This window comes from Epinephelus fuscoguttatus, linkage group LG16 (genome assembly GCF_011397635.1).
Source record: "Epinephelus fuscoguttatus linkage group LG16, E.fuscoguttatus.final_Chr_v1".
In the NCBI taxonomy this organism is placed as follows: Eukaryota; Metazoa; Chordata; class Actinopteri; order Perciformes; family Serranidae; genus Epinephelus; species Epinephelus fuscoguttatus.
In genome coordinates this window covers 30,776,180-30,795,216 of record NC_064767.1, presented here as the reverse complement: position 1 = coordinate 30,795,216, position 19,037 = coordinate 30,776,180, and the positions used below count along the sequence as shown (strand labels likewise).

General features: G+C 42.4%; 2 protein-coding genes across 10 annotated transcripts in view; one reads left to right on the top strand and one right to left on the bottom strand.

Annotated features, from left to right (window-relative positions):
- The window catches only part of cpeb3 (cytoplasmic polyadenylation element binding protein 3), a 52,834-nt gene extending 42,095 nt beyond the window's left edge, over window positions 1-10,739 (bottom strand). For 2 of the 9 annotated variants that reach the window (XM_049601393.1, XM_049601398.1), the window contains exons 1-2: window positions 9,157-9,495; window positions 7,983-8,908 (exon numbers count right to left, since the gene is read on the bottom strand). In XM_049601393.1, the coding sequence (XP_049457350.1) occupies window positions 7,983-8,908; window positions 9,157-9,289 (1,059 nt within the window). In that variant the 5' untranslated portion in view covers window positions 9,290-9,495. Of the gene's footprint in view, window positions 1-6,399; window positions 6,443-7,982; window positions 8,909-9,156; window positions 9,496-10,312; window positions 10,427-10,610 lie in introns of those variants that run through there. The other 7 variants (XM_049601394.1, XM_049601396.1, XM_049601399.1 and 4 more) reach the window with 6 other exon arrangements.
- A 642-nt stretch (window positions 10,740-11,381) lies between these two features.
- Window positions 11,382-19,037, top strand: part of marchf5 (membrane-associated ring finger (C3HC4) 5) — a 32,825-nt gene continuing 25,169 nt past the window's right edge. The window contains exon 1 of the mRNA XM_049601383.1: window positions 11,382-11,816. Within this exon, the coding sequence (XP_049457340.1) occupies window positions 11,773-11,816 (44 nt within the window). The 5' untranslated portion in view covers window positions 11,382-11,772. The remainder of the gene's footprint in view (window positions 11,817-19,037) is intronic.

The window sequence follows — 19,037 nt, the reverse complement described above, 5'->3', positions numbered from 1 at the left end:
GCCTGGGATAACATTTCCTCCAAACTTCCGATGACTGATAAATTGTCCAGATGTGAAGAAATCTTTGGTCATCTTTGCCCTACTCTGCCTTACTCTGCTTCTGATTGTCTGACCCTGACATTCTCACTCTAACTCTAACCATCCCATCCCATCCCTCTTGCCTAGCAGTTCAGCAACATTTTCCTCAAGGTCTTTCTACCAGAAAAATATCTCTTGGTTAAGGTTGGGGAAAAAGGTCATGGTTTGGATTACAATTAATAGATTCTGTCAGAAAGGGGATTCTTGGAGAACGCCTGCAAGGAAAACTTCTCCTGCGGTCTTGCCAAAACCTAACCAACCCAATCAACAAAGGCGACGAGTACTAGCCAGTCAGAGGGAGAAGAGGGTGGGTTATGCCTTCGCTATCCTAGGCAATGTAGAAGCACCTGCCTCTCATCGCAGCCTTGGACCGTAGACTGTAAAAACACTTGCCGGGGCAGTTGCCACACGGCAATATGGAAGCAGCTTAGGTTAAGGTACATCAAAATGATATTTTTTCAGTACCATACAACACATAAAATATATCAAGAAACATGTTTTTCTTTTGCCAAATCCTTTGTTTATTTAAAAAAAGAAGCCAATCGAATTCTAGCTAAATAAAATCCATCATTAAAGAGCTTAAATTTGTCTAAAAACGACAAAATCTTAATTTAAAATTGTGAAATATTTCATTAAAAAACTGATTATTATGTAAAAATGTTCTGAAAGCATCTTGATGCTGCCTAGACCCCATTTGTCAAATCCATCTGACAGGAACTCAGTCCCATCTCAGACAGCTGGTTTTGACACTGCTGAAGGTTCAGACCTGTTATAGGATATTTGTTTATGCTGCCGCACTAAGTTTCATCTGAAATTTGTACCTGGTGGTTTGCAAAAGCTCCCCAAGCTAATTTCCTGATGGTATGAGGAACACTGCTCCAACTGAGTCCAGAACTGGACGATCAATAATCCTACATCAAACACCTGAGGGTTAAACCTCTCACTGCTGATGAAATGTTTCAAGACGCCTGCTGTGTGTGAATGGATTCATGAGAATGTCATGTGTGCCAAAGGTAAAGCCTGAGAGCGCGTCTAACCGGAGCTGGAGGCTGCAGCCTTGGCAGCTGTGTCCTGTGTCCGCTGCCCAAGCCGGGGCCACATTGTTTGCAAACCACAGCTATTGTTGCCCATTCGGCTGAGCATTCAAAAGCGTTATTCCCTCCACTCTGGACCCGACAGCGCCACGCAGATAAAAATCTGCCCACTTGGTACAAACGGTAAACACTTAAAACGCTGAGCTTTGAGTTTTCTCCCCCTCCCCTCCTCTCCGACACATGTGGATGAGCACAGTGACGAGAGGTGGGGGTTGGAGGGCTCAGTGTAGTCAAATGACCTAAAGAGATCCAAAAGTCCCAAACAGACTTTAGTGTTTAAACACCACATAAGAATCCTATTAGTGTGGAGCGCAGGTTCAGGTTGACCTATCTTGACTACACTACAGCTCATCTTTCCTCACTGCACATAAACAAGATATAAGAGAGTGTTTATGAGGGAGATCTTGATAAGGAACAGACTAAGCATTGAAAATATGGCTGAGTACCTGTTTTTAATGAGTAAAGTCTGCTCGGGAAGGTGAAGGGCTGCCAGATTCAGAGGCAGCTGGTGAATTTATTATCTATTGTTTGTTTTTTTTGTCCTTCATGAACTCTAAAAAGTGTGAGCAGCAGTTAATTATTTTTATGTTAAACATTAATGTGCACCTTCACTACCACAAATCAGTCAATAAAAAGGAAAAGGCCAAGCACCTGCCTTTTTGCATCACCATCAGACAGCATTTGACTGTGAGGCTCAACCTGCCAGTCTGCCGTCTCGATCTGATATGATGTGATTATGATCGCAGAGGACCACACAATCCTCGCCACTAACATCATTTCAAATCAAGGTGTCTCCCGAGAAGCTCATGTGACTTTGCGTCTTATGCCTCACACTGATATGTTAAGTTGAATTCCGCACATTCCTATGCCTTTAAGCAGCAGCCAGCAGCAGGCGAGTACGAGCACATGTCAGAGCACGAGCACATGTCAGAGCACACGGGACTCAACACTTTGCCCTGCGTTTCATCTGGTGAATCTGAAGAATACTGAGATGTACAGAATGACAACAGCTACGCCTATTATCAGCTGTCCACATGACAGTGCGGGACTAGCGTGTGTGCGTACCCTGCCTGCTTCTCGGCTCAGCAGTTAGCCTGAGTTTCACTTCAGTAAACATGTGGCAGCCTGACCTTGCATCCTGGTGATAAGTCTTCTCCAATTATGGGTGTAATTGCTAAACAGCTAAGTGTGAGCTACAGGCAGGATTGCATCACTGAGGATCCCATGAGCCCTTAAAAAATTGCCCTGTCTGTCAAATGGTTATAATCAAATCGCAGAAAATACATGCAGATATGACAAATACTGATATAACTATTGGTATAGGCTATGTATCTGATCTTAAAGGGGCATTAAAATTTACAAATAAATGGTGTGTTTACTGGTCAAGAAAAATACAGCCCATGGAAAGAAAGAATGGAAAATACTCCCATTAAAGAGGCCAGTACCAGCAAATAGTTGACATTTTTGCTTAAAAACCCAGATTCAATTTATGCTTGACTCGAACAAATTATAGAGCATCAGAATAATTGCAGATTAATTCTTGTGTCAATTGATTCATCATTTTAGCTCCGTTTGGAGCGGCAAACCAAGCAAATGTCTGGGACCCCCAAAACAGTTTTGGTAAAGGGTCCTCAGGTATCCAGGCATATTGGCAAATTTTGGATACTCACTGGATGTCATTAGATAGGACAGTCAGCTAGCTACCAGTAAAGCCGCTTTCCCACTTTAAACTTTATAAGAAAAAATACAATCGGTATTCACTCCCGAGACAAATGACTCTGCGGTAGTCACAGGTATTTATCAGCTCCAGCTCTGATTGGCTTCAGTCAGAAGTGGGAGAAACAGGACACCTGGGTGGACGTGCTATTCCTAGCGCCTTTGCTAGTGCAGTGCAATGTCATGCCACCACAAAATACTGTCCGTCTCCATCGGAGCAGCGCTTGAGCATTTTTCAAAATTTAGTCGACACTGAGTCTGAGAGAGAGACTGAATAACTAAGAGACTTACAAAAAAGTATCACAATAACATTCTCACTGGCCTTCCTGCCGCTTCCTACTGTTAACTAACCTGTTTTCTGGCCGGTCGGTGACGTCACACATGACACACCAAAATAGATAAAATTATAGCTGCTGCGCAGCGATGGGTCGGGTCTGGACATTTTTAGGCAATTCTGAGCAACAAGCAGAAGAATTGGAAGACATTTAGGAATTTAGCAACACAATCTGCCTTTTGCATCAGCTGAGGCTTGAACTCACAACCTCTGAGACTAAGAATCAATTTCTATCTCACTGAGCTAATTAGTCAGTGACAATTGATGTGTAGCTTCACAAATTGACTAAGCCAGATGTGCAGGTTTAGCAGCCGTCCATGCATGGAAAAGCAGATGTCAAACCACTGTATCTAAACAAAAATCTTAAAAAAATACAGATATTGCATCTAGACAGCATGGAGATGTTGGTAATTTATTTTAACAATGATTGATTTGCTTCATTAGTGATGAAAACTGATGTTTAACTAGTTGAGCTATGTGCAAAGTGAGAAGCCTCAGATGGTTTCACACTGAAGTACTGACACTGGATCTTTGTCCAAAGTTTGGTTTATTTTCAAGCATGAGAAGGCAGATTTTCTAGCGGAAAAAAGACTTGAAGATGCTGCACAGTGATCAGTCACGCTCAGGCAATTTTAAGCAGTAAGCTGGAGCACAAGAAGATGAATACATTACAATGTGGATTCTGCACCAGTTGAGGCTCAAACCCGCAACCTCTGGAACCTAAGACAGTCATCTACCGCTCTGAGCTAATTGGCAAGTAGCAACTCAACAGTGGCTTCACAAATTGAGTAAGCCATTCACTGCTGTGTAGGAAAGCAGCCATCCGTGCATGGAAAGACAGATTTGAAACCACTGTAAAAAATTCAGTTATTAAGACAAAAATCTGAAAATACACATATTGCATCTAGACAGCATGGAGATGTTGGTAATTTGTTTGTAACAATGATTGATTTTCTCCATAAGTGAAAAACTGATGTTTAAAATTGCCATTTTTACATTGTACATAAATTCAAAATGCTGTCAAAAATTCAGTTTTTGAGATAAAATTCTGAAATTTGCCACATATCATCTACCATGACTCTAGAATTGTGTCCTTTTTTCAGGAACATTGAAGATTTATTTAGCAAGAATTTGCATGTACATGTTTACAGTACTGTTTACAGTCAAACATTTTGATGCACTGCAGGCTCAATTTTTGATAAATCAAAAATCTGAGAAACATAGTTTGTGTAGGACAGTCTGAAGATGCTCTGTAGCAAGTTCGGTGTCAATTGAGCAGAAATTGTGGGAGGAGATAGGTTTAAGAAGTTTTACAGTTTTTGAAAAAAAAAAAAAAACAGCAATGAACTTCATCATTTTTAATAGGTTTAAATGTACAAACGTTTCTTCAGTATTGGGGCTACAGTTTGATGAAAGTTGTGAAGATGTAGCACATATGGTTGATTTGTTATGAATTTTCAAAGTTTTGAACTTTAGACGCTTGCTGTAGCGCCACCATCAGGACTACTGGCTTGAGTTTACAGCTGAGGATATCTGGCATGAGACTGGACCTTTGTGCAAAGTTTGGTGAGTTTTCACCCATGGGAAGTATGATTTCCTCAGAAGAAGAAAGTAGAAAGAAGAAGAAGAATACCTAGGATTACAATAGTGTCCTGGCAGCTTAGCTGCCTGGACCCTAAAAATAAAACAGAAAAACATACTTGTCTACACTGCTCTGGTCTACTGACAATGGGAAAGCAGTCTATCGCCTATTTTAACGGATATTCCCACATTTTAAAAACCAGCATACACACGCATAATTTGGTAGAAAAAAGATTATAACTATCATATTTAAGATGTAACTGTCAGCACAATAAAATGAGTATAACTTTCTGGTCACCAGAAACAAACAAACAAGAAGAGGAGGTGAAATGACACTAGGGGATGTTGGGTGGCTTAATAGGCTTCTTTGCCCAAGGCTCCACCAGAGTCTAGGATCGCCACTGTATTAGTAAAGCACAGTCACTTTAACCCTACTTCTTCGAAAGGGCAACACTGGGCCACACAAAAGTAGATGACTGTACTTCTTCTCTACTATTTGCCTGATTTTCACTTCAGTAAACAGACAACTCTACACAGCATGACATGTGGGCTCTTGACCTTGTCTCCTGGTGATAACTGGAGCTGTGAGCTGGCCAAGTCAAGTGAAAAGAGATAGAGGCACTCAGCAGAGGAAACTGTGTAATAAAGCCTAGGGAGGCCTGACTGACACACACAATCATTATCTCCTCAAAAGGCTATACGTTTCACGCCGGTTGGAATTTCACCCTGTGCCAGGCTGAGTTTCGTCTGCACACGTAGTCCTCTCTGCAGTAACAGGTTAACATTTTGGCTGGTGCTCCGTTCTCCTGAGTCTTTGCTTTGATCGAGTGAACAAGTGCTCCTTTTTCAAGTACGCCGCTGACTTAAAGGGGGAGTATTCTGCTGGCTTATTTTTCATGTTGGCTTGTTTGATGGGCAGCATAACTAAACACAGGGAGAACACATGGCTAGCCATGTGAAAAAGTCATACAGTATTGGGACTGTTCATGTTACTCTGGAAACAGACATGTCAGTCAAGGCAGGATGGCTGACTGAAACATATTCAAACCAGAATGAAACTGACTCTCAGGTGTCTCCTGTAGTGCTGGTACACATAAATGAGCCCTGGGGAATCTTATATATGGACCAAAAGACAGGAAGCAGCACCGTGCATCATTCTCTCACTTATCAGTGTGGGGCGTTTGGTGATAAAACCAAATATGCAAAGGGAAGTTTCAAAGAATATACAGAACCTCCTTGTCGTTTCCTATGTCAGCATGTGTGTACTGTAGCTAATGCTGGTCATATGTTGTGATATGAACCTACAGCCAACAGTATATTGTTGTATTTGGTCTACTGAGAGAGGAATTCATTAATTAACCCTTTTCCAAACTAGAATAATGCAGCTGTAATTCTACTTTACCTGTTAACTGTCATCTTTTAACATGAAAACAACGTATAACATTAAGCTAACGTTGATTCATTACCTACTGTCATGTTTCGACCATGAATAAAGTTAGCTTTCAAAGTTGTGCAGGTTTCTCACAGCGGGAACTATAACAAATATCATTATTAGTACTTGTTTTACGGTGTGTAAAACATTTTGTTAAAACTCACAATAAAACTTGGTTTCTTCTTACTGTAATTTGCTTCTTCTATTTTCCGGGTTGGACCTCAGATTTACCCCGCCCACTCTCTGATCACAAGCCAATCAAATGCGAGTATGGATGTTGCGTTCAGGTACTGTCCACAATCTTGGAATTACGGGGAAACCGCATACGAACTACCAACAATGTTGAAAATAGTGACAGAAAAATAAAGCATTTGCTACGACGTAAAGAGGGGAGAGAAAAAGAACAATATTACACCTCACGGTTAGACTGACATATTATTAATCTATCATTTTTATTGTCATTATAATCATTTTTTTTTATTATTATAGTCGTTATTCTTCTTCGTCTTATCATTATTAGTAGCAGTAGCCTAGTTGTAGTAGTTGTAGGCCTAGAAGTACTAGTAGCAGCCTAGTAGGAGCAGAATTAGTACCAGTAGGTTTGTAGTAGCAGCAGTAATAGTATTACTATTACTAGTCCCCCATGTTGGTGTTTTTATTCTTGGTTCATAATGAGCGTAAGTGTACCGCTCAGTCTCACTGTATTTGCCATGCATTCACATATTCACCCAAAATCTGTCACTTAATAAAAGGTATAAATTGATAATCTGCTACATTATGTCTCCTGTTCACTGTGCAGCAGATTATTTCTGTAGCGTAATGTACTGGATTTTATAAAATACAATACTGAAAACAAGAAATTATTCCTAACCATAAGGGTCAGTTGAGTATAGTGTGCGTAGGCTATACACGTCCTGTCAGTCTGAATACAGAAAGTTACAAGCAGCACCTAAACGCATCATGTGTCCTTTAAACCCCACGGAGTGAGCTGGCAGAGGGAATTTAACCATTTAGTGCAATGATCCGTACGCGGCGACTATTTCCAAGGACCGACTTCAGTGTGTTTGTCTTTGAAGGCGTAAAAATAGCTGTGATCGATGAGTAATGCTTCAAGGACTCGCTGTGTCATTCAATTTCGTTGACCTCCGCCACACAATTTGACAGCATACAAGCCAAGGGAAAATTCTGACTGCTACCGGCGAAACCTGATGGTCATTTGTCAGTTCAGCCAAGCCACATGAGTCACAGCTTCGATGCATAGCACATTTAAAATGAAGGTCTTTATTGGTGAATGATCTGAATCAGTTGAAAATGAATGCCTGTGGGGCTGCGTACTAATGGTAACCTATAATCACTGAGGGAAACACTGTATGACAAAGGCTGAAAAAAATGTTGACGATGATTCATGCGGTAAAGTGATTTCTTAATTGGTATTATTTCCAATTGACTACAATAAATAGCACATCAATCACTATAATATATGGAGCAATAATGTATCCCTGCTACTGATGAGTTCAGGGTGACCTTATCCAAAGCTAGCCTACTTGCTGTAGGCCTGTTTATCTCATGCACTGATGTGTTTTTAATAGAATACACTGATAACAAGCATCCTGCAGGTTTATATTTTTGAGATGCAGACCACCAGGGTACAACTGACAACATGTCAAAGGGTTCAACCTTTTAAAATAGCCTACAGACTGGAGCAACAGAGCTAGGCCCAGGCCTGCTCTTACTGGAGTGTATTTACCTGGAAAGGCAGTATGTTGTTGCTGTTGTCAGTCCTGAAGGCGCTGTCCTCCATCCAGGGCTTGGGAGTGAGGGGACCTGGTCTTGGGAACTTGGGGGGTGCTATAACATTGCTGGTATAGGGCTTTTTCATGGGGGAGATGGGGTTCAGGGGTGACGGTACCCCGACGCTGACTCCCACCCCGACCCCTACCCCGACGCCCACCGCTCTGCGCGGGTCCCTGCCTGCCTGCAGCCCGCTCCAGGGGTTGGAGGCTGTGCTCCATGCGGCGTTTTGGTGATTATTCCAAGCGGACGACGAGGCAGAAGAGGACGTCGACGACCCTTTGCTGTTATTCATGATGGTCTGATAAGCGTTTCTCTGGGGGAAGGGACCCTGACTGGGGCTGACAGGGGATCTCCTCTGCTGGGGTTGTTGCTGCTGCTGCTGCTGCTGCTGCTGCTGCTGGGCTTGCTGTTGATGCTGCTGGGACTGTGGAGCCAGACCGATCTGCGGGGAGAAATTACCCCCGAAGACCGGGTTGACATGATGGGGGAAGTTCTGGAAAAGCATCGTCCCGTTCACAGAGGGTATTCCCTGGAAAAAGCTGTCGTCCACGGCGTTTGTGGTTCCCGTGGACCAAGTGCTCCCAAAAGAGGAGGACGGGGAGGAAAGGGGGCCGCCGGTCTCCTGCGGCTGGTGGTGGAAGCTCAACCCGGGCAGGATCGGCGACTCCATCGGCACTTTGTCCTTGCTGCTGCTGCTCAGCGCTGAAGTCGCTTGGTTGCTCCCGGTCGACGGGCTCTCCGACTCCGATGAAGAAGAAGTGGGCTCCGATGACGGGGTCGGGGTGGAGGGAGGAGGGTCTACTTGCGTCGGATCTTGCTGATGGTGAGGCTGGGCTTTGTTTTTGTCCATCAGTAAATCATCCTGCATGGTTTGCTGAGCTGCAACGGGGGGAAACAGAGACGAGCAGTTATTATTATTGTTGTAATTTAGGTGATCATACACCGGGCTCGCCGGGCTGCTGCTGTAGTATCTGATGAACTGGGACAACTCCGACAAGGATATGATGTTAGAGGGACCAGGCAACTGCAAAGCGAATGCGTGATCACCCATTTAGCCGAAAAGAAGAAGAGGAAAACACACTTCCCAAGACTATACCAGAATGATTCATAAATCCCACAAATTATACCCGGAGCATGCGGCTGCAGATATTCACCAGATTTCGCCACGTCTCGTTTTTCCTTCCACGCAGGAACTCCGGAGCTGCAATGTGAAACTGATTCAGTGTGTGTTTTTTGCCCAAGGACCTCCCCTACATTCATTTACATACGTCAGTAAATACAGCTGTCCTTCAACAGGGCTAAAAGACAGGTCTACCTTGGACCCAGGACCTTCGACACACGGCAGATGTTTTTAAAAATGACTCCCACCAAAAGGCACACTTCGCCCTTTTTATGCAGTGGAAAGTGACGCACCTGAGCCGCTTTATTACACCGCAAAGATCTCCCATGTACCGGCTAAACCTTTTCCCTACAATAAAAATGTGTCAGTCTTGTAATATTTTAGCACTATGCATAAGACAGAGATAATGCAATAAATAGGATAACTGTCCAGATGAGTATACATTTCAAAAGTCCTACAGGAATGACATGATTTATAGTAAGGGGTTTTATTACGGCGCAAAGAGGGACTCTGCCCGAGGTCCGCATTGACACAGCCCCGGGTTGGCATTGACATAATACAACATGTACCCATGTAACTTGCATTTTAATAACTTAAAGCCAAAGCTGGAACATCACTGACAGCTCTCCTCGGTGCCCTCTATGTAAAGTTAGACACTACACTATACACCTTTCATGCACATTTAGGCCTTACTTTGCATTACAGAGACAACGCCTTGCAAAAGACCAATAAAAAGCACACCGTCGACTATTTTATCATGACGGCAATCTTGCATTCAGAAAACCACACAGCTGCCACATTATTACATTCAACACCGAGCACAATCTAAGATGTAAATAGACCACAATATGCTCGATCATTGCAAGGCTACACTGAACTATGAGCACAGCCTATTCTGTCAGCTGGAGCACATGCAAGGCATAACCAAAGGCTGTGACACAGTGTCAGATCACCCACAATAACACTGATAAGACTCCTCTCTAACTGTCTGAACTGGCTGCAGGAGAGAGCTAACATGCAGCCGACACTGAGGCCTTTCAATAACACGACTGCAATAGTCTGTAGACTTTGAAAATAACACTCCAGATGACACGTCGGATCATTTCAGCAGTCATACAAGTTGGACTTTCAAAGGTAATCGTAATAGCCTGCATTGTACACACCCCACCAGATAATCCGTGTTTTCTCCTCCAAGAGCTGAGCTTCCAAGGTCATCAAAGCAGCAGAATCAGCAGCATACAGTGGCTCACCTCCCCGGCCCCTTCACCACACACACTGCCAAAACCTCACCACTCAAATGCCTATTTGTCACGCCGATCGAGCCATCCGAAACATTTCATGAAGCTGTCTTGCCTTGAAATCCCCCCTTTAATCCATATGTGTCCCCTCACTACACAAACGACAAAACAGCATGCACACACAGCGTGGTCGCTTCTCTGCCTCACGTGAAGTTTGAATTACCTTTATCGTTCACCTTTTGGGGATTCTGTAAATAAAGATATTTCTGTTTGCCTCGTCTGGGTTTAGATATGACAAACGAGCTACCCTTGTGCCGAGATAGTCAGCAGTTGCCTCAACAGCTGATTGACTGCGGCGCATGGATGATGCCGGGGGGGCTGTAGGGAGTTGTAGTTTCTTGCTATGCAGTGGCTGGTCAACAAATGGAGCCTAGGTTCCCTCTTGCTGTGGTTAGAAAACAAAATTAAAAGAACATGAGCTTCAGAGCTGACCTAAAGGTGAGGTTACAAGATGAGGCAACTCGTTAAAGCTGCCATAATAAATAATAATAGGCCAATAGTAGTTGTGATTGACAGTAACAGACTCCCCCTCTCTCCTACTCCCTATCTGCTTTACATGCACGCGCACTGTTTGCACGTTAGACATTGAGCAGCAGCCCACTTTTCTAGAAAAACCCGATCTGACACAATAAAAACTTTAATAACCAGGTATAGACCAGCAGAGAAGGTGTATTTTGTCCAGCTAATGTACCCTTATTAAACATCTTACCGCTGTTAGACGTGTTCTGCAGCCATATGTGCATCTTCATGATGTTTGTGTCTTCAAGAAGCCGTGGTCTCTCCTTGGCACACCTGCCGGTGGTGGATTCAGAACATTAATTTGATATTTTTGTTCATAAGAGGGAGGGAAGCGTTATGGAACTACATTTCCCATGCCAGTGTCATGTTGCCCTTTGCGGCGCCGTCTTTGTTTTGATGACGCAAACGCGCACAGCACTGCTACTCAGAGACGGCCAGTTAATGGAGTCAAGCGGTTACGCCAATGCGATAATATTAGTGACAAACGAGGCCGTAGCCGATGCAAAAAGTATTTTTACCTGAAATAGTGCAGCGGTCGCAGATAGATGCTGTCTACACTGCCATGACGGCGAAGGAGTAGTTTTATGTTAGATAATTGGCTCGTTTGCAGCTGACGCGCAGTATCAACACAAAGGCCTATGTAGCTAGTTAGCGTTAGTTTTTCAGCTAGCTAGCAAGTGCTGTAACGCCAGCCTCAGCTGCAGCAAATTACCAGGCGTGCCATTTTAATGTTTTAACTGTAACACAGTTTGTCTGCTCTACTAACAAGACACCACTGAGTATTTTTTCCCTTGTTTTCTTCAAAAATGGCGGAACAGGGTGCAGTGGTCATGCAGCAGAATTTGGACAGGTGAGTAGGCTAACATGATAATGGAAGCTACGTAGCTTTACGTAAAGCCTCTACTTTTGGCAGAAACGGGGAAAGTTAACTTCGTTTTTGTCAAAATGTTCAGACACGCGTTGAAAGTATATGTAATTGTCGTTTTATACCGACTACTAGCTTTAAACTGTTGAATATCTTTAACGTCAGCTAACAGTGTAACGTTAGTTCTGCAGTGTTGATACAGGACGTCCTCTCCTGTAGGCTACGTTCTTGTGTCCTATGATTGATAACCTTTACTGCATAAAGTGATCCTAATATCTGCATATCATTTTGACCTTATTCACCTTAACAATTTATATATATTATTCAGCGATAACCTTGTTTTCTGTGAATGAACTAAAGGTCAAAGTGTCACCTGCCACGTTTCTCAACATTTGGCCTGTTAACTATTGACCTGAAGTTGAGGAAGGAAAGGCTGTATCCAGTAATATTTCCTAAAATGTCACGTTTGTAGTTAACAATCGTTATGGCACTGAATGAGTAAAGTATCTGCTTATCTTTTGTTACATAAGACACTGATTAAGTCCTATTTCCATGGCAAGTTTACTTAAATCCCCCTGCAGACATACTATGTAAACATGCACTGGTACATACAGTAACCAAAACATTAGGAACTGTTCAGTGATAAGACTTTGAATTGTGTGTATAAACAAAGTTTGTGTTGCACATACAAGATTTGAGAGAAAATCATTTTGAGCATACACTGAGAATTAAGGCTGAGTGGTGGTGCTGACTTCAGGGAAAGTTGTATGAGAGAGGAAGTATGAGCAGGTGTTATGAGTCACTAGTTAGGAATATAGAAAATGCAATGTGTGCAATGTGTTTTAAGGGGTCAACTCAGTGAAACTTACCTCAAAATCAGTGAAACTCACCTAAAACCTGATTTAAAAAAAAGCATTAGGCATCATGGGAATACATTTTTTGAAGCTGCACAAGCATCAAGAAGCAAGAGTAGCTCTGTCTAAATAGTAACAAGTCATTGCTAACATTATGGGGCAAATAATGCATAATGACTGACCCTTTTCATATGATTTAGAAATAATTGAAAACGTTCAGCTTTATGTCACACTGTCAAACTGTTGTAGCTGCCTGTACACACAAGTTAGTGAATTCCTTTTGAAGCCCTTGGAAAGTGTTGCACTGGCAAGTTTTACAGCTGACTCAAGAAGTTCAAACATGTCTTCTGACATTGAAATGTCTGACAGCGCTCTGGATAGACTGAAGCCTTGCTAGGCAGAATGCAGCACCCCCAGGTTGAACAGTTTCATGGTCACATGGAGGGGAGATCCATTGTGAGAGGTGGGGCATTTATTTGAGCTATAAATACATACAATCTTACCCTTTCATCAGGGATGTCAAGGCACACAGTCAGCGACTCTGCAGGTCTCCTGGAGCAGTGCGACGTCCTGAACCCTGCCAAAGCTGTAGCTCGTCACTTTGTCGGTCACATTAGACATGAAATCCAGACACTGCAGCCTCAAATTCATGTCTTAAACGCTGCCCCTTTTTATTATTTGTGATAGCTAACAGTTAACCTCCCTAGGCAACAAGTTAAAATCACATTCAGCACATTATTATTCCACCTGTGTATGCATCCTGGGTTGTTCTGGCTAGAGCATCAATTCCTGCTGTGAACATTTCCAAGTGTTGGTTTGTGATGCAGGTTTTTGTTAGTGACGCACACACATTTCACAGTGGCAAAGAGCAATTTAAGACTCTTGCCGGTAGAATACAAAAGTCTAAAAATTTCTGCATCAAACAGGTATAAAATCTTCCATGGATATGCACAATGTAGTACTGGAAGCAGTAAAGACAAAGGTTAGCTCACCTCAGGGGCTTAAGTATGCGATGTCATGCATTATCACATCACACTGATCAGATGTACTTGTAGGATTGCAGCTAGATATTTTTAGTGCGTGGTGTTTGTGTTCAGCTTATATCAATAGCTGGCTCTGTTTCTTGTGCCTAAGGTAGCTTGTGTTGATGTACAGTCTTAAGGTTGTTTGTCTCGTAGCTTTAGCCAGTACAGCGAAAAAAAAGGTGGTCAGTTTCATGCAGTGGTGAAACTGACTTAAATAAGAAGCGTGATAACTCAGATGTGGCCAGCCTCTCTCTGTTCTAGCCCCTTAGATGTAGAGAAGATGAAAGCTACTTTTGTTTTGCAGGATACAGTTTACCCAGTTTAAAGGCTGCATTAAGTGTAGTTATACTGATCTGAATTGATACAGCACATCCTAGTAAGAGGCGTGCATTTTAACTGTCGGGTCTAATCAACCAAAGCTAATTGAATGAGCAGTTAGCATTTTTGGACACTTGATCTAATCAGACATGTCAGCAATGATACTTATTGTGTGAGCTGTTATTTTGAAACACAAAATAAGCAATTCTCACGATACAGTGGGAACAAAAAGTTCTTACCTGCCAAGGTCAAGCTGAGGATCATTGGACGTGTTTGTGAAAACATAATTGTGTGTGAGGCACATTTTTGAATGCATTTTAAAAGCTCAGTCTGTGATCAAATATAAACAAAAGGGTTACCACACCACTGAAATTCAAAACTTAAAATTGAAACCTTTTATCAACCTCAATTGAAGTTAAGAATTTTATCTTTATGTGGACAAACAATTGAATAATGTTTGTGAAAGAGGGTGTTGCTTTTTCAATCATGAAGACCATTTAAAAAGCATTGATACTATACTGGCAAAGTTTTTCTACTTGCAAGCTTTTGGGCCTTTTATTTCCCATTGTGTGCAGAGCTGATTGATCATAATGCAGTAGTAAAACTAGATAAGTTAATCTGCTAGATCAGTAGAGTTCTGCCAGGATGGGAGTAGTTGTTTAAATTAATGAAGTTGTGTTTTTGTAATCAGTGTATTTGCCATATTACAACATTTGTTTTATAAAGTGGCATTGTAAAGGGAAAGTAATTTAATCCAAAGTGTTTTCATCTTGCTTCTATTTTATTGGCATGTGCGTTGTTAAGGAAATTATGGGTAATTTAAAACCTCACTTTAAAATTGCAGGGATGGGTAATTGATGCCTGTGTAATGAATTTAGTAGAACAATTATTGTAATTGAATTGGCAGGTTATGCATAATAAATTTAGTACTTTGACATAGTAATATCACTATTTTCATGTGCCTGGCAAGACACAAAATTGAAGTGCTAACTTGGACTTGGAGCCACACAAGCACTCCAGAATAAGATCAGACGCGATAAGATCTAAGTGTCGTCCACCAAGTGAGCAGTTTTGTTTTGAACTTGAACAGAGATAAATCCCACACATTTTTCACAACTGACCAGGCAAATGTTTGCCTACCTTTATTCTGTAATCAAACAAGGATTCATGGATATGTTAGGGTTCACTTTTTAAATTCAGACAAAGCCACAGTGGCTTATAGCCAAGCATTATCATGCTACATGTGACCAGAATTTTCCATCTTTTGTGAGAGCAGATGCTGCAACATCCGAGCTCATCGGTGTGCCATTTCCCTCAAAATAGGCACTGGCATTTGATAGCTTGTGCAGTGCGTACTAAAAGGCATTTGTAGGCATTTGACGCAGCACTTTTTGTCAATATTGAACTTTGGACTTTGAAACCATTTCCCAAGCATATGGTACAGTAGCTGAAAGAAAGGAAGGGCATGTGAGCTTTGTGAAATGTTCTTTAGCTGTGTGCTGCTGTGGGTGTGTGGCAGACGCAATAACCCTGACAGTGTTTGAGGAGCTGATAGCAGGAAGATGTATGTCATGTCCTCTTGCTTCTAGACGGTTGTGTACCCAGCCTCTATCACTGACAAACATAAGGCTCCACACACTCTTATCTGGGCCTGCCACAAGCAGCCAGCTGCCCCTGCAATGCAGTGTTTCACAAATAGATGTGGGGGGACACATTTCAATCCAGCCTGACCTTTTTATTGGCTGGCACACAACCTCCTTGTTTTACTCCTTTCTCGTCTGCTTTTGTTGTCTAGATCACTGACCCTGTTGCTCTTTGTGGGAATGGGTATATAAATATGTGGTGTATGTGTGCGTTAATATGCATAAGGACTAATAATGATTGACCCTGTAGCAGTGATTTGTTTTAATTTTGGTATGTGGTGGTGTCAGTGTCTACAGGGTCTCTTCAGCCCTGAGAAAGTGACATACTTTTTTTTTTTTTTTTTTTTTTTTTTTTTTACTATACTTTACAATTTAAAAAAACAAAAAAAAAACAAACAAACAAAAAAAAACAGGGCGCAAAGTTAAATTGGTATACATATATAGAGCCCCTTAAACTACTTTGGTGCAGAGTGATTTATTTTCCCTCATCTTGATTTAATCTAGCAAAGAGGTAAGCTTACATTTTGTAAGATCGCAGTGCAAATCAAGGTCATGCCAAATGACATGTCTGAAATTAGGTGGTTTAGCTAGCAGGCTTGAGTTATTTAAACCACAAGCTTTTAACTGAAGGCCATCCCGTTTACATTGTTGGCCTCAAACTCCTGGTTGTATCATAAAACCTTTTTTTTCCATTTACAGACGGCACAATAAAGTTCTCAAAATATTTAAGATAAACATTACATGTGAACTTGAAATGTGAGCCATGTGACTCTAGAGACTTCCATTTAAAACAAGTTCTGGATTAATGGACTCCACCACTAATCCACCACTGGTCATAGTGTTCTTAACTTTGGAAGCCAGCCACTCGTGGGCCAATCAAAGCGTAAACAAACTGGACTCCTGTTCACATGTTAACATAACACAAAGGTCACAGTGCCTAGCACTCTGGGTTGTGGAAGTACACAAGTAGCCGGAATTTGCTGGTGGCTGTAGAGGAGGTGGGAGGCTCCTGTGTTAGTCGACCCAGTAAACAAACTTTTTTTTACTTGTAACTGACTGTTAAACAACATAAACAAACCTCCCTGAATCATGTGCACTCGTCAGTTTTTGTTATTCTGTCACGTTTTAAATGCCACTAATTAATATGTGTAATAATATAACATACATGCTGTGACTGCAAGACTGAAATGTCAACAAGTTGTTGAGCTTGTGTGTTAAGCTTGTGCTTAGATGCTGGAGTTTACTCTGTTTTCAATTGCACAATATTATAAGGTCACTCTGAAATTATATCCACCTCGTGGAAATACCCAAGACTGTATAACACATCTCTTTAGAGCCTGGGTCTGCAACATGAGGTCTGCAACCAGTTGGGGGCCCTCAGATTTACTGAAGAGGAGATGCCAAATTTTAGGTCCGATTCCACTGAAGAAGTCCCTGGTCCTATTTGGGGGGCAGGAACTACTACAGGAACGTCGTCTCACTCGGCCCTCTCAACCGCCGTGTCTCCACTGAGAGCGGAATCGGAGGAAGGTTCCTGTAAAGTTACGAGCTCTGGATGTGACGTAATCGTTGCACGACAATTTTGACTGGGGCGACGTAGGGACGCCGTTGGCCGATAGTGTTGTCTGTAATAACTCACTAAATGGCCCGTGAAAAAAATTTTTTTCAAGCGGATGTCTTAGTTACAACATGATTGAGCTATCTGGATTAGTTTCATGTCGTATCCGACAACGGGAGGCTTTTAACAGATCACATCCTGATGTTAGCTTTGCTGCTGTTAGCTGTCCCTGTCAGCTGATGCTTTCTAGACATTGTGATTTCCCAAAACTGAATAAATACCACACATATCAACACAAAACTGCTTTGCTAGCTCAATCATGTTGTAACTAAGATATCCGCTGGAAAAAATATTTTTTTTCATGGGCCATTTAGTGAGGTTTTTTTTACATGGCGGCAGAAGCTATATGAACGAGCTAACCCTCGTCTGCTGAGTTTTAAAAATGCCGGCTATTTTGGTGCTTTCTGTTGTCGTCACATCCCTCCTTGAGTATATCCAATCAGCACCAAGTAATCCCCAACCCCCAGCCAGGAGTCTTTCGGGGCCATTCTGAGTACCTACTCCGAGGCAGGGACTTGTTTAGCCCCCGTAAAAGTTCCGGAACTCTGTCCTTCGGGGGTGGTTCCTGCGGTGGAGACAGGCACCAACGGCCCCGGCCACATAAAATTACCCCGAAGTTCCTGCGTCTAAAAAAATACACATTAACATGAATCCAGCATATTTTGCTATTTGTAACAAATTATCCTTGTGAAAGTGGAGTTTCCTACCTCATCTGCCTGAAACACATATACAAGTCAGACCTGCAGCCTAGGGCTGAAGTGGCCCTCTGCCTGACAACCTCCATCCACCCAATTTAATATGCAACAGTGTATGTAGCAATGTAGCAGAGGGTCCCTGCTTGGTTTTACTCTCAGCTAAGGGTTGTTTGGACACTGAAGACCCCTGCTTTAGAGTCCATATGGCAGCTGACATTCACCAATTTACCAAATGCCAAAGACTCATTTAACCAGAAGCTGACACATGAAAGCTACTAATCTTAGGCTCTGGGTAGCTGGATACTATAATGTTCCAGGGTGGCAAACGGCCTGGGCTGTTGTTAAACTGACATGGACAAGACTAGTTTGTGATTGAGTAGAAGCAGTCAGACATGGAGAAGCCCCTCTCAGACTTGAACCTTCCTTTAAGGTCTTTGTGGGACAGAATCCGGTGCTCCTGTGCCCTGCCTTTGTGCTGGGGAACCTCCAGTTTTCCCACAGTCACGTGACCACTGCTGAGTGAAAGGGGCCTTTGTGGGGTGGCTTATGCGCTTCTTAAAGAACGGGAGCCTGACTTGTGAGACGATGAGAAAGTAGCTATGTTGTCAACACTCATCTTTGTACACACAGTGTCAATCACACTGGCATCCTGTATTCTTTCAGCCCCCCCCCCCCCTTTCTGTGACTCAATAATACAGTTCTACACTTTATTAAGATTGTCAAAATTACATCCTCATCTGAGGTGATGTTGGCCTAGCTTGACTGGAAGGATCTACAGTCCTTCATTGCAGCACATTCTTTTGATCCTGGCAGCTTGACGGTTTATCAAAATAACTGGTGAAATATAAAGGATAATAAACACTGCTGTTTGCCTGCCCTTGAAGTTTCAAAGCAGTCGGTTAGCATTAGGTGGATTAAAGCTCATTGTGGAAACGACAAAGCCCCACTTGAGTTTGCCTGTTTAACATGTAAATAAGTGGTTGAGACTGCAGGTCACCTTGCTTCAGCATAGCTCAGGCTAGTTGCCATCATCAGAGCTCATGTTCTTGAAGG